Source organism: Cyanistes caeruleus, chromosome 22 (assembly GCF_971803275.1).
Source record: "Cyanistes caeruleus chromosome 22, bCyaCae1.hap1.1, whole genome shotgun sequence".
NCBI classification, from domain to species: domain Eukaryota; kingdom Metazoa; phylum Chordata; class Aves; order Passeriformes; family Paridae; genus Cyanistes; species Cyanistes caeruleus.
Window position 1 is genome coordinate 3,937,976 of NC_141722.1, and position 12,708 is coordinate 3,950,683.

Here is a 12,708-nt window from a genome sequence, read left to right on the forward strand (position 1 = left end):
AGAAGTAAACCCCCTTTGTTTTAAAGGAGGGGGTGAAAGCACCGACAATGTCATACCATCCAGTGATCTCACCCAACACACTCAGCCTCCAGGAATCATCCTGCTAGAAGAGTGCTGCTGTCAAACCCAAACTCGGTTGGGCTTGAACTTCTGTTGCCCACTCGGTCACCACCAGCCCTCAAGGAGAGCAACAGGCACCACAGCCCAGAGCAGAGGAGCTCCTGCTCCTCCTGCTCAGCACAATGGGGTTCCTGTAATCTCGGTAATCTTTCCTCCCAGTCCTTCTCCCATTAGCTATATTTAAAGGCTTAGGCATACATGCATTTTCAAAACAAACCTCAGATCTGCTGGAAGTCCCGTGGCTTATTCACACCCTATGGAGCTGTCCTTGGGAGCTGCCTGCAGCACTCACCACTGTCCTGTGTCCATGCATACCTACAGACACTGAGGTAAATAAGGCATACTGGGAGAGCCTGAGATCAGATTGGGTGAGGGAAGTGGGAACAAGGTTGGAGAGCTGTTCTCTGCCTGGCTGCCCCTCCCTGTTACAGGCTGAACTCTGAAGGAACGTTAGCAACACTTTCCAGCAGATGACCACTACCTACGGCAGAGACAAGCTGTGGTGCTCTGGCCCAGGGGCAGCTGGGCCGGCAGCTCACCTGTCCTGTGTCCAGTCTGTGGAGGGCTGGCACAGAGATGCCACACAGGGCAGCCACCAAGCATCCTGGCCAAGTGGTAGCACCACAACAACTCCCACTTGCCACCCCTCTGGAGACACCACAATGACAAGGTGGTGGCTCTGGTGTTATTACAACAGTTATTCATGCTCTGGGATGCAGCTGCCGAAGCCCTGCGCCGCTCCCCTTGCCTCATCTGGGAAATTGCTGCCATCATGGAGGTACGAACCGCTGCATAAACGTGGGGTTTATTCAAGCATTATTGTGGCTGTTAAGTATCAAAGCCAGTGACACCAGATGAATTTCTGTGGCAATCAATCCACCCGGGAGCAGCCAGCTCAGCCCCTGTGTGGATGCAGGATGAGTAAGGACTCCTCAGTGGAGGCCATTAACTCCCACTGCTTACTGCTCTCATTACTTCCCAGACTGCAAGGCTTGCATCTTTGACGAGCGGCTGAATCTACATTTGACAGTGTGAACCTGATGAGTGAAATTCATGGAAAATGTTTGCTTTGGCAGTAACTACAAGGCCCATAAAGTTTCCACGGAGCCAATGTGCAGGGATGTATGCTTTTAATGAGTTGTTTTATACAATCGCCGAGAAATTGCAAACGGTGGTTTTACTCCTACTGCAAATCACTCCGGAGCTCAATGCTGTAAAAACTGTGGCATATTGTTTAAAACATTATATTCATAGCTATGGAGGGGAAGTCCTCGGCAGCGCTGGAAGGCTGGCACGCTGCAGAAAGCTGCCGTGCCCTCGCAGGCGGGCGCAGGCACTGACGCAGGCATGTGCCCGCACACGTATGTCTGTGCACACTCAGGGAGTGACAGAGCCACTGCCACCTCCCCAAAAAACAGATTTTGCCCCGCAGCACCCACACCTGCCAAGAGCAGAGCGAGGCTGGAGCATCCCTGGGACTTCACAGGGGCTTTCAGGGCAGCGCTGCTTGCTCAGCCCCGCTCCGAAGCGGAGCGGCAGCTCCCCTTCGCAGGAAGCGAATAATTCCGAGCAGTGCATTGCACGGGTCCTGCCCTCTCCGGCAGAGGAGCGCAGCTCACTGCGAGGTCAGGCACTGCCACCGCCCCGGGCAAAAGGGATCCGACTTGAAAGGAGCAGCACGGCAGCATCTCCCCGCCGCAGGCAGCCGCTCCAGGCAGAGGCTGCGCGGGGTGAAACGGGCGCTGCAAAGCTCCAGTGCCTCTCCTGGAGCTATTTTTCTAGTAGTCTTCGAGAAAATGAGGAGAAATGACATGGGAAATGTCAGAAATAAAGCCAGAAGCAATTAGAGTAAGAGAGAAGGGAGAGCAGCAGGCAAGGTTAGCAGTAAAGTTATCTCTTATTAAAAATAAAACACGGAGGGACTGGCAGCTGATGAGGTGGCAGAAAGGACAGCCTGGTGCTGGGGATCCAGGATGCACAGCACAGAAATTCGCAAGGCGAATGAATCGAGGAGGGAAGCAAGCAGAGGGCTCCTGTTTCCATTGCTAAACTCTCCTCAAAAATAACAAAGCAGAGGGCGTCCTCTGTTCCCAGGATTACAGCCTTCTGCCGCGCCAGCCTTGGGAAACGGCCCTCCAGTTCCACTGGGCTTTTCACCTGACACGAAATAAATCCAAACGCGTGGCACCCTGAGAAAACCCTCAGGTGCTTTCGCCGGGAGGAATTCCTAAGGTCACTACATCACCACAGACTCTGTCCTTCCCACACGCAGCAGCGCACCCTGGGCTGAAGGATGGACAGACATCTCCGGCGGCAGTGTGAAGGTGCTCGTGTGCCCGGACTGTCGGGGTGCAGCACTCAGAGGCACGGGACAAGGACGGGGGGCATTGGAAGCCGGCTCTCCACGTGCCTCTGGAATATGCGGCGCGGCACGGGAGTGTAACAGAGAGGCCAAGGGCCTCCCCCAGCTGCTCAGCACAGACAAAACCTCAGTTCAGGTTTCACCCTCCAGGACTCCGTCCACAGCCCGGGCAGAGGGACAAAGCCTGCAGCGATTCCCACGGGGGGCGGACAAAGGCTCCTCGCATCAGCACTCGCTGTCCGTGGTTTCGGGGGGCCCTGCCCGCCTCCCTCCGTGTCCCCAAGCTGCAGCCATGTTCTGCCAGAGCGCAGGGGCGCGGGGGGCGGCGCGGGCTGATGGGCTCCCCGAGGTGCTGCGTGGGGTAGGGCTGCCGGTGGGGGCTGCACCCACCCATCCGCTCACCCCGCAGCTCCCCTGCCCACCCAGTCCTGCTCCCCGGGGAGCAGCCACAGGGCCCGCTGCGAGCTGCGGGAGTGGGGAGGCCGCTCGGGACCCCTCTCCCCAGCAGCAGGTGATGTGCCGGAACCACCGTCCCGCTCGGTTGCAGGGACGTTTGAGGTCTGACCCCTGCCCAACACAACCGCTCAAAGCCAGGACTTCGCAAATACAAAACCGGGTCGGGGAGAACGAAACAGATCGTGGATTTCACTTCTCCTTAGGGTCTCACTTGTTTAACCCACTGCTGCTTTCACTCGATTCCACTGAGATGGGCTCAAACCACTAAAACCCAGGTAACACTGTGCTCCGGGGCCGCACACAGGCAGGGGCCGGGGCCAGGGCTCTCCAGCCACAGCACCATGGAAATAACAAGATTTCGGCTCAGATGACTTCGCAGCGGTAATGAAAATGTGTTACGTAACACTTTGCCTCCGTCTCCTCTGCTTTGCAATTCTCGATTAATCTCCCAAACACATCCATCCATCTATCCGTCCATCCATTCATCCACCCGTCTATCCATCCATCCGCCCGCGTCCCGGACGCCCCCCCAGCCCCTTCCCCCGAGCGGCCCCCGCCGGGGCGTCCAGGGGGGAGCGAGCAGCCGGCGAGGGGACGCTGACCGCGGATCCATCTCCTGGGCAGGGCGGGCGAGCGGGGCGGAGGGAACCGGGTGGGGGGAGCCCGGCACCGCGCGGAGCGCGGACCGGCCGCCTCCCCGGGCGCCGGCAGCCGCCGGCTGCACCGCGCGCTCCGCGCTCCGCTCCCCATCCCGCAGCCCGCTCCGCTCCCCAGTCCTCTCCCCGCTCCGCACTCCAAGTTCATGGTTTAACTCCGCCGCTCCCCGAGCGCGCCCGGCGGCGGGATGCCCCAAGCGCTGCCCCGCGGAGCCATCGCTCCCCGGTCCTACCTGCTTCCCGGGAGCCGTCGCATCCACATCGTCACGTCTCGGCCCGGCCCGGCCCGGCGGGGCTCAGCGCCTCAGCGCTCCATCCGGGCGCGCCGCCCCGCGCCCGCGGCGGCGCTCAGCGGCGGGGCAGGCGGCGGCCGGCGGGGCGGGCATGCCCGGCGGCGGCGGCGAGGACGGGGCTCTGTGCTCCGGTGCTCCGGCCCCTCAGCGCCGGCGGGGCAGCTGCGCTCCCGCGGAGGCTGCGCGCCCCATGCGCGGCTCGGTGCGGCTCGGCGCGGTTCACCGGGGCTCGGCTCGGCGCGGTTCACCGGGGCTCGGCTCGGCGCGGTTCACCGGGGCTCGGCTCGGCGCGGCTCGGCGCGGCGGGGCTGGGTGCGCGCGTCTCTGCGCGCACCCGCGGGGCGGGGGCGGGGGGCCGCGGCGCGGGGAAGTTGCGCGGGGCGGAGGCGGGGGCGGAGCGCGGCCCCTCCGCGCCGCGGCCGAGCGGGGGTGGACCCGGCTCGGCACCCGGACCCGGTTCCGACTCCGTCTCCGTTGGGATCGCCGGGCAGCGCCGGGACCCCGGCGGAGAAGGGCCCGTCCCTCCCCGGGACGCCGACTCCGGCAGCCGTTTCCCCCGCTGGAGAGCTTCTTTCCCCGGACCCCGCGAGCAGGCGCTCGCCAGCGGCCCCGGGGATCGAAGCCCCCGCTCCGCCGATGGGCACTGGCCCAGCAGCTCCGCGGTATCGCCGCGCGGAGCCCCGGTGTCCCGTACGGCCCGTCCCTGCCCAGCGGGCAGCAGGGGAGTGCGGGTTCAATCCGTGCTTTGCGGGCGGGGCGGGGGGTACCCCGCAGTTCTGCAGACCCGGGGAGCCCCGGCCCGCTGCCCGGTGGAGCGGGCCCGGCTGCTTCTGCAGCGGGCTCCACCAGCCGGCCGAGCGGGCATCCTGCTCCCGGAGCGGGCATCCTGCTCCCGAGCCAACCCTGGGAGAGTTTCCATCCCGATCTGCACAGCTGGCCCGCAGGTACAATGTCGGGCCGGCGGGAGCGCGGATCCGCCACCGCCGCCTCGGGCCCCCGCACCCAGAGATACGCAGCCACCACCGAATTCCCTTCGGCTGGAAGTGCCTTTCGTGCTCCGTGCTCGCCCAAAGACAGCCGAGCACAAAGGGGAGCGTGCGGGGAGAGGCGCTGGTTATTTTGGGAGGTGTTTCATCAGAGCCTGATGCGTTTTCTCTCTTTCCGGGGGTGCTGCCAGTAAGGAGCGACATTATTCCTGGTGTACTGTAAGAAAAGTGTGTCTCTCAAAAGCCGAGCTGCCTTTCTGTTCAGTTGCTGCAATAAAATAAGTTTTTGTGTGCATTTGGGGATAGATTCTTCAAAGCTGCTCCTGCCTACAAGTGAGGAGGAGAACGGCTGTGCACAGAGCCAGCACTGCCGGGTGTCCCTTCACAGGGACAAACCACCTGCAAGGAAGGGGCACGCCAGTGACCACGTCTTGCTCGGCTCTGAACAGTCACAGCACAAAGCAAGGCTTGTGTAGAGATGAGTCTCTCTGCTACCTTTCTGACTCACTGGGTTTCTTTTCTGCCTCCAGAGAAACTTAATCCTCAGAGGGAAGAAGCCTCCTATGAGCAGGGCAGCTGAATGGGAGGTCAGTGCTGTCCCTTGGACACTGCCAGCCCCTGCTCCTCCTGTGTGCCCCCGCTGGATCGGCTCCAGCTGCTGCTAGAAGTGCTGTAGTTCAGCATCCAAATCCCCACGTTGCTCAGAGCTGGATTCCTGGTCAGAACCAACCTCATGTAGGAAGGATGAAATGCTGGGGGCTGAACTGTGGACCAGCTTGTCCTGGGAGGTGGCAGCTGCCTGGGGAACAGATGTCTCCCACCCCAGCCCAGGCAGAACCAATCCTACAAAAGTACCTAAATAATGGCCAGGCAGTGTTTGGTTTTCACTAAGCACAATCCTCGCCTGTCAGAGTGGTGAGGGCTTGGTTCCCTCACAGCCACGGGTGAATGCCACCTTTGGTGGTGCCTCAAATCCGACTGTCCCCTCCTCACCTTCTGAGCAAGGCCAGTTACAGACTGGCTGTAACTCTGTCAAGTCTGCCTCTGGGGGGAAGAAGCCTCGAGCCCCAGGGTGTTCATTACAAAAAATCCCATGATCACAATGCTCACAGCTGCTGATTAAGGCAGCTTCGGCACAGAGAGGTAACAAAACTCAGGGTTCACCTGGGCACACCTTTCTGGGGGCTGCATGTGCAGGGACTTGAAAGAGAAAGCTCAGCTTTACTGCAAACCCATGGACTTTATCAGCCATTAGACCCAGCTCACTAACATGAAAGATCTTGAGCAAGAAGAAGGGAAGAGCATGTGATTGTCTCTTAAGAGGCTGAGAGAGATACTGGAACGCAGTTAAGTAAAAGACAATCAATTAAGGCTTAAATAAACCCAAACGAGCAAACGTTAATGAGAGCTATCTTGTATCTCAAACAAATCCTCTTAACTCAGCCCCACTTAAAAAAATATTATTTCCCCATTTGTGCCAAAGGCGTGGAGCTGGTGGGCGATTGCAGGGAGGATCATGCTGGGGATCTGGGGCCTGGCAGTGCGGGATGAGCTTCTGAATTTTTTGCTATAAAAATCTGTAATAGTCTATACACCTTGGTCAGGCAAGTGACTGCAAGCATGGAAAGGCCCCATGCCCTCATCATCAGCCTTCCTCTGGCCCTGAGCCTCTTCTCAACCTTCTGGCTTCAATTCCACATTGCATCATCACCGGCCAGAAGCTTCCAGAAACAAAAGAGATCAAAGGAGAGCTGAGGTTTTCGACAGTATCAAAGCAGGTGTGCAGACAAAGCTTTAAATGCAGGCAATTATTTGGGCTCAGGGCTAGTTTGTGAGGTTTGGAGCAGAAAGCTCACAGGGAGGGAGATACCTGGCCGCAGTGTGTGCATCCTTGCTGCCCTTCGGAGAGCCCTGCCTGTCCCCGGCCCAGCGACACGTGCAGCATTCCCTGTGCCTCCCGAAAGCAGCCAGCACAGCTTTTTTCGTGGTGTTGGAAAAGGCGGGCGGTGCCACTCGGCAATCTTGGCCCCCTTTGTCTCGCTCATCTCAGCAGCGCTGCCGGGGCCGCCTGCCACGGGCAGGCGATGGAGCAGCCCGCTGCGGGAACCATGAATTATCCCCCCATTTAAGGAGGAGGGAAGGAAGTCATTAGCGAATTCATTTGTCTAACTTGTTCTTCTCAGTCATCGCTCCGATAAAGTTCCTGATGCTGGTGCAAAGCTGCAGGCGCTGACTGGGGCTGGCTGCTGTGCTGTGGGGCACAGATGCTCACACAGATCTGTGTTTGGGGAGAAAAGAGGGTTTTTCCCTGCAATCGGGTCTGCACTTCCCAGGTTGTCCCTAAGAGCCCCTGTGTGTTCACCCACCCACCTGAGCTGGGCCAGGTGTGGGCACCCCAAGGGTGCTGTGAAGCACAGCAGGGGAGCGTTGCCAGCTGTGCTGCACTTCACCACCGTGTTGTGTGCAAAACCTGTTAATTTGCCTCTGAGTGGAGAGAAAGACACTGCCCCAGCTACACTTGCCAAGGAGGAGTGAAAATTGTCTCTTCAGTAGAAGTAGGTTGTCATTACCCATTTTCCTTTCATACGGGAGAAGCAGAAGTGTTACTTGGAGCTTGTGAAGCACAGAGGAGTATAATGCAATTTCTGCCTCCTTGTAGCATCGTCCTTTCGTTTTTCAGACCAGTGCTGACAGGGAATAGGTCACCCCAGGGATTTTATACACTGAGCAGCTCTCTTGAGACTTGCATTCCCTTCAGAAAGCATCCCCCACAGCCCCAAACTCCTCTAATGGGCTAAGATCGACTAGCAAGGCACAGGTCCCACCTGGCATGCTGAACCCTCTGAAAGAGAATCAAAGGACCCCTGGAAAGAGGCACGAGAGTGGGATGGGGAAAAGCTGGATGGGATTCCATCCTGCAAGCCCAGAAGAATCATCCAAACCCCCAGAGCCTCTCAGCTGTGGGGACTGCCTGCCTGGAGGTGTCAGCCAGCTCTGCAGCCACAGCTCACTTTTCCAGGGAGGTGTGCTGCCTCTGTCCCCAGAGTCCTTCCCCAAGGAGGGGAGGCAGAGCCCACCTCACATCCCCAGCTCCAGGAGCCCAGAGGTCTCAGGCTGGGGCCCAGTGAGGGAGGGAGGGAGTTGAAAATGGGGTTCTTGTTAATAGGCCCCTTGGGGCAAATCAGAGTGAAACAACACTGAATGACCAGGGCTTTTATATGTATATATGTATGAGAGGCTTATTTTAAAACACTTGGTTGCAATGGAAAGGGGATATGAACCCATTTTGGTTATCATTAATAAAAATATAGCAATATGAAAGCATAAAGATACACTTAAGAAAATATATAAGGAAAAAGAGAGAGAAAGAAGGGATAAGAGTAGATAGTGGAAAGATTCAGCACCTGGGGATCCAGAGACAAGACTTGATTGTTGCTGTTTAGATGTCTGTTGTTTGAAGGGGTGGTCTCAGTCTTGATCTGCTGGGGGTGGGGAAAGCCCACAAATGCCAGAGTTCAATGTGTTAATATAGGCTCGGGTTCAGGTGGGAATGCCCAGGTACCTCCCCTGATGGAAGTTTTACGCTGAGTGTCGCAACACCGTGGGTCTTGAGCAGTCCTCTGGTGGAAGGCCCCAGGAATGAGTCTGTGGGGGACTTTGGAATGGGGACTTTGGGGGTCTTTGATGATTTATTTCTCTTTTTAAGACACAACAGCTGCTTCTCATGCACCTGTAGCTAAGCCCCCAGAGCAGGAATGAAGACCCTCAGGCCTATGTGTGGATATCCTGATACCTTCCCCTGGGGAGGCAGAATTCTATACCTGAGCTTCATGCAAGGGAGGACATTACCCTGATTAAAAAAACATTATCACACCTTGTAGGATCTGCTTCTTAGCAGCCTTTTCCTTTTTCTGGCTCCAAACCCAGCTTGTTGCCAAACAAAGATTGGTTTGGTGTGGTCACTGTCCTGTGGTGACCCCCTCTGAACCTAGGCTGCTCTTATGCAAATCAGAAGTTTAGCTACCACACTCCCAAAACCTTCCCTTCTTCCCTTTCAGCTGTGGGCTGCAAACCTGGCACCTGATGCTTTGAAAATGGTGCATTGTTCAAGTCAGTAACCTTCAACATTTCAGTCTCTCACAGAGCTGCTCCCCAAAAGTCACATCTTGTGTAGTAATTGTCTGGTCAGGCTGCTCTCATGCAGTTTCTTCCCTTTTCAAGCTAAACATCGCTAATCAGCTTCTTCAAGCTCCAACATATGTCCTATAAATATCCCTTGTGGAAGCAAAATCTGTCTCGTGTGTGTATGCAAGACAAAAGAAAAAATTAGAAAGCGTGAAGCCCTGACTTAGCAGCCCGGCAGCAGAACTGCGCTAAAGCCTCGGGACCTAATGACAGCAGGGAACATGCCTGCCCCTGCATCCCCCTCCTCCAGCCCCAGAGTCAGCCAAAGCCCCAAAAGCTCCGGCTCTGACAGCCCCAGAGCTCGCCCAGGTTCTGGTCCTCACCCTTAACTGCCTGCAGGTCCCGTAGGAGCCAGCCACAGGCTGCTGGGTGGGGATGGAGCTGGGGAACGCTTTGTCCTTGGAGCTGAGCAGGGAGCTCAGTGCTCCCTCTTCTTGGTATTCAGGAGCAGCCCTGAGGTTCTCCTACACTCTTATTTCCAGCTCTGGCTTAAGAAATTTATGAGCCCCTGGTTGAGCTGAGGGCAGTGTGGGACACCACGATCCTCAGCGTGCCTGTGTGTGGGGTGGGGACACACTCCTCCTGTGAGATAACTCCAGGTACAAGAATCCTGAAGGCAGGTCCAGGACTGTGTCCGTGGAACTGTTCAGGCTCTGCCACTCTTCCAGCATTGTGATGGGAGCTGATAGGAGTGAGGGCTGATAGGAATGAGCTCAAATCAGTCATCTGTCACTCACTGGCTTCCTTGGCCAGGCTGCAAAGCCTTGGCTGAATCAGGACCCCGAGGACAGATGAGTGAGCATCTTAATCACCTTCAGCACAGGCAGCAGGAATCCAGCTGCCCACCCTGCACGCTGTCCTCGGGTACCTTTTGTTTTGATGGAAGACAGGCAGTGCTCGGCTGGATTCATCTCTGGCACGTGAGCTGCAGAGCCAGGGTTGTCAGGCAAGGAATTGAGAGCCCAGGGGGCCCAAGCACAGTCTGGAGAGCCCAGGAGGATGAGAGAGGGGATGGAGACACCGGGAGCACTGTCTGGGGTCAAAAACAGGTGCCTAAGAAACAGCACTTGCAGGAACCTGGGAGCGGTGCTTTCACCAGCAGGAGAAGTACCTGCCTTTGTTACCTCTGCTGAGAAATCCTTGGCGTCATTAGAAGGGTGACACTGGCCTCAGCATTGCCATGGTTTCCCCAGGTTTTCCATTGAGCTGCTGCAAGCGAGGCACCTCTCCTTCACAGTGGCTGCCAGCTGGGAGATGTTAACAACCTGGAGAAGTGAAGCTGAAGCAAAGGTCTCCTTTGCCCTGTGAAGGAGAGGAGCTGTCACAGGGAAATGAAAACTAATCCCATCCTGGTGTGCTGCACAGGCTGAAGTAAAGAAACCTATCCTGCTTCCTAGGACCCTTATCTGTGCTGAATTTTGGGGTTTCACCTCGATGGGATGCACAGGACCCACAGGTTGAGCCCTGCAGTTCCCATGCAAAGAGGTTTTTGTAAGAGCAGAGGTCTGACACTAAGCTCAGCTTATCTCCAACTCCAGCACCAGTGTCCTCATCCTGCCCTCCTGGCTGATGAACTTTCCCAGCTCCCCATTGCTGGGAGGTGGCTTGGAGGGGGATGAGATTATAGCACTGGGTTTCATGAACAGTGTGTGGCTCTTAAACCCTGCAAGCATCTCTAGCAGGGCTGTTATAGATTCCCTTTGCTTTGGCTGTATTTGTCTCATCAATCTCAGTGATGCTGACAATTGGGCACGGTTTAATTCTGCAAATCTGAGGAATGATCAGGCCAATTTAGTTCACATTTAAAGCATTTGTGTTCACATGCTGGAAAGCCTTTTTTCTTCCTTGCTCCTTGCCCAAGGCCCTTATTATCTGCTGGTGCTATTTATCAATGCACAGCAGGTATATTACAAGAAGGTCTCTTTTGTAAAGCGATACAAAATAATCATTCCTGTTCCTCGTCTGCTCAGCAAGAAAAGTGAGCCTGGCTCTCCCTCCTGTCAGCATTCCCGAGTTGCAGCATTTTTATATTACTGCAGGAGAAGTGATTTAACTCAATAAGCTTTCCTCATAAATAGCAATAGTTTGATAAAATAAAAGGAGCGTGTCAGTGAACACGGTGTTCCCCTTCAGCTGAGTGGCTTTGTGTCCTGCCCTGTGTGTGGGACACTGCAGGACACCCCAGCAGCTGCAGAACTCAGCCCTTCTCCAGCTCTGATCTTGCTGTGGGATGCTCCTGGGACTGGGGAACCTTCTAACAAGCAGGAGATGTCTTACTGGGGCAGAAAACTTCCATTTTTGCTCCTGAAGTGAATGGGATGGAGGATCAGTCTTTAATAATGGCTCATGCTTCTGAAAAACTCCCTCCTCCTCCCCCTGCCCCACCATGTAGTGTGTCTCCTCACCCCCTCCCCAGTACTGATTTGTCTGGGTTTAGCCAGTTTTATCCCATTTCACTGACACAATTGCACGGATTTGCTCTGGATGCTGATGCTTCACAGCGGCGACTGGAGCTGTCTGAGCCGGGTGCCTCTTCCTCTGGCATGTAATTAAATCCCTGCTGAAGTGGCTGGGGATGCCTGCACACCTGGAAAGCGCTATGGAAAGCACAGTTAGGAAGGAGGATCAGGTGGTCCTAGGAGCTGGAGAGAAGCAAATTATGTGGAGAGCAGAGAATGCAAACCTGTGCACCCTGGAACCAGGCTGAATCCTCAGGATGGGGTCTGTGGGAACCCTGGAGGAGCCAGAGCCAAGCTCTGCCCTTGGAACGACGGCCTCTGCAGAGCAAAGGGGTGATTTAACATGCTGCCATTCCTTCAGCGCTGGGACTGTGTGTTTGTTTGGCTTTCTCCTCCCCCAGGGACTCAGGTGTAATATCACCTTCCCATTAATTTATATGAGAACATTTCCAAATAGTAAACTGCCAATAAATTAGTAATGCTGATCTATAAAAGGGAAAAAATGGCCTGTTGTGAGTTTATAGCCGTGTGGAAAAGACATTAAACAGAGGCTTCCTAAGCATGAGCACTGGGAGGAGCTGGGGGGGAGAGCTCTGGGCTGAGACCCGCCTGCACGTGTTTTGTCTGGCTGCTTTTTAAACCTGCTCCTTGCAGCATCCCTTTGCGAGACCCAGGCAGGGAAAAAAGCACTAAAAGATTCCCAATGACCAATCCTAAGGTGATGAAAAATGAATGAGAGGATGATGCAGCCTGGAGAGAACAAACAAACTACCTGGAGCAAATAGTTTATTTTAAGATGCTAACAAATTTGCTCCAGAGGCCTGTGGAAAAAAGTCTGGTACCACACAGCCAACCTTTCCCTTATTTATAGAATAATTGTGATGATTGATTAGCTGGGATCAGAACTATATTTACGGCATGGAAGTTTTCAGCAATATTTCAAGTAATTTACCTCCTCACACAACTCCCTGGCGCTGTCATCCCAGCTTCACTTTTTCTCCCTGTGAAGCCTGCTTGCACCAGGATTTATGGCTTTGTTTGTGGGAAGAGAAGGTGTCTTGCTCCAGAGAACAACAGCAAAACAAGAGCTCAAGGGTAAAACCCTGGCACTGCAGCCCCCCAGCAGCTCCCTGTGCCAGCGAGGGTGGCCCTGCCTGGCTCCCAGGGTGGGCAATGTCCCCTGGCACGTCA

General features: G+C 55.8%; 1 protein-coding gene across 1 annotated transcript in view; it reads right to left on the reverse strand.

The window, feature by feature from the left end:
- Positions 1 to 3,953, reverse strand: part of AJAP1 (adherens junctions associated protein 1) — a 37,466-nt gene extending 33,513 nt beyond the window's left edge. Inside the window, exon 1 of the mRNA XM_086860437.1 lies at positions 3,828 to 3,953. Within this exon, the coding sequence (XP_086716563.1) occupies positions 3,828 to 3,856 (29 nt within the window). The 5' untranslated portion in view covers positions 3,857 to 3,953. The remainder of the gene's footprint in view (positions 1 to 3,827) is intronic.
- Between the last annotated feature and the right edge of the window lie 8,755 nt (positions 3,954 to 12,708).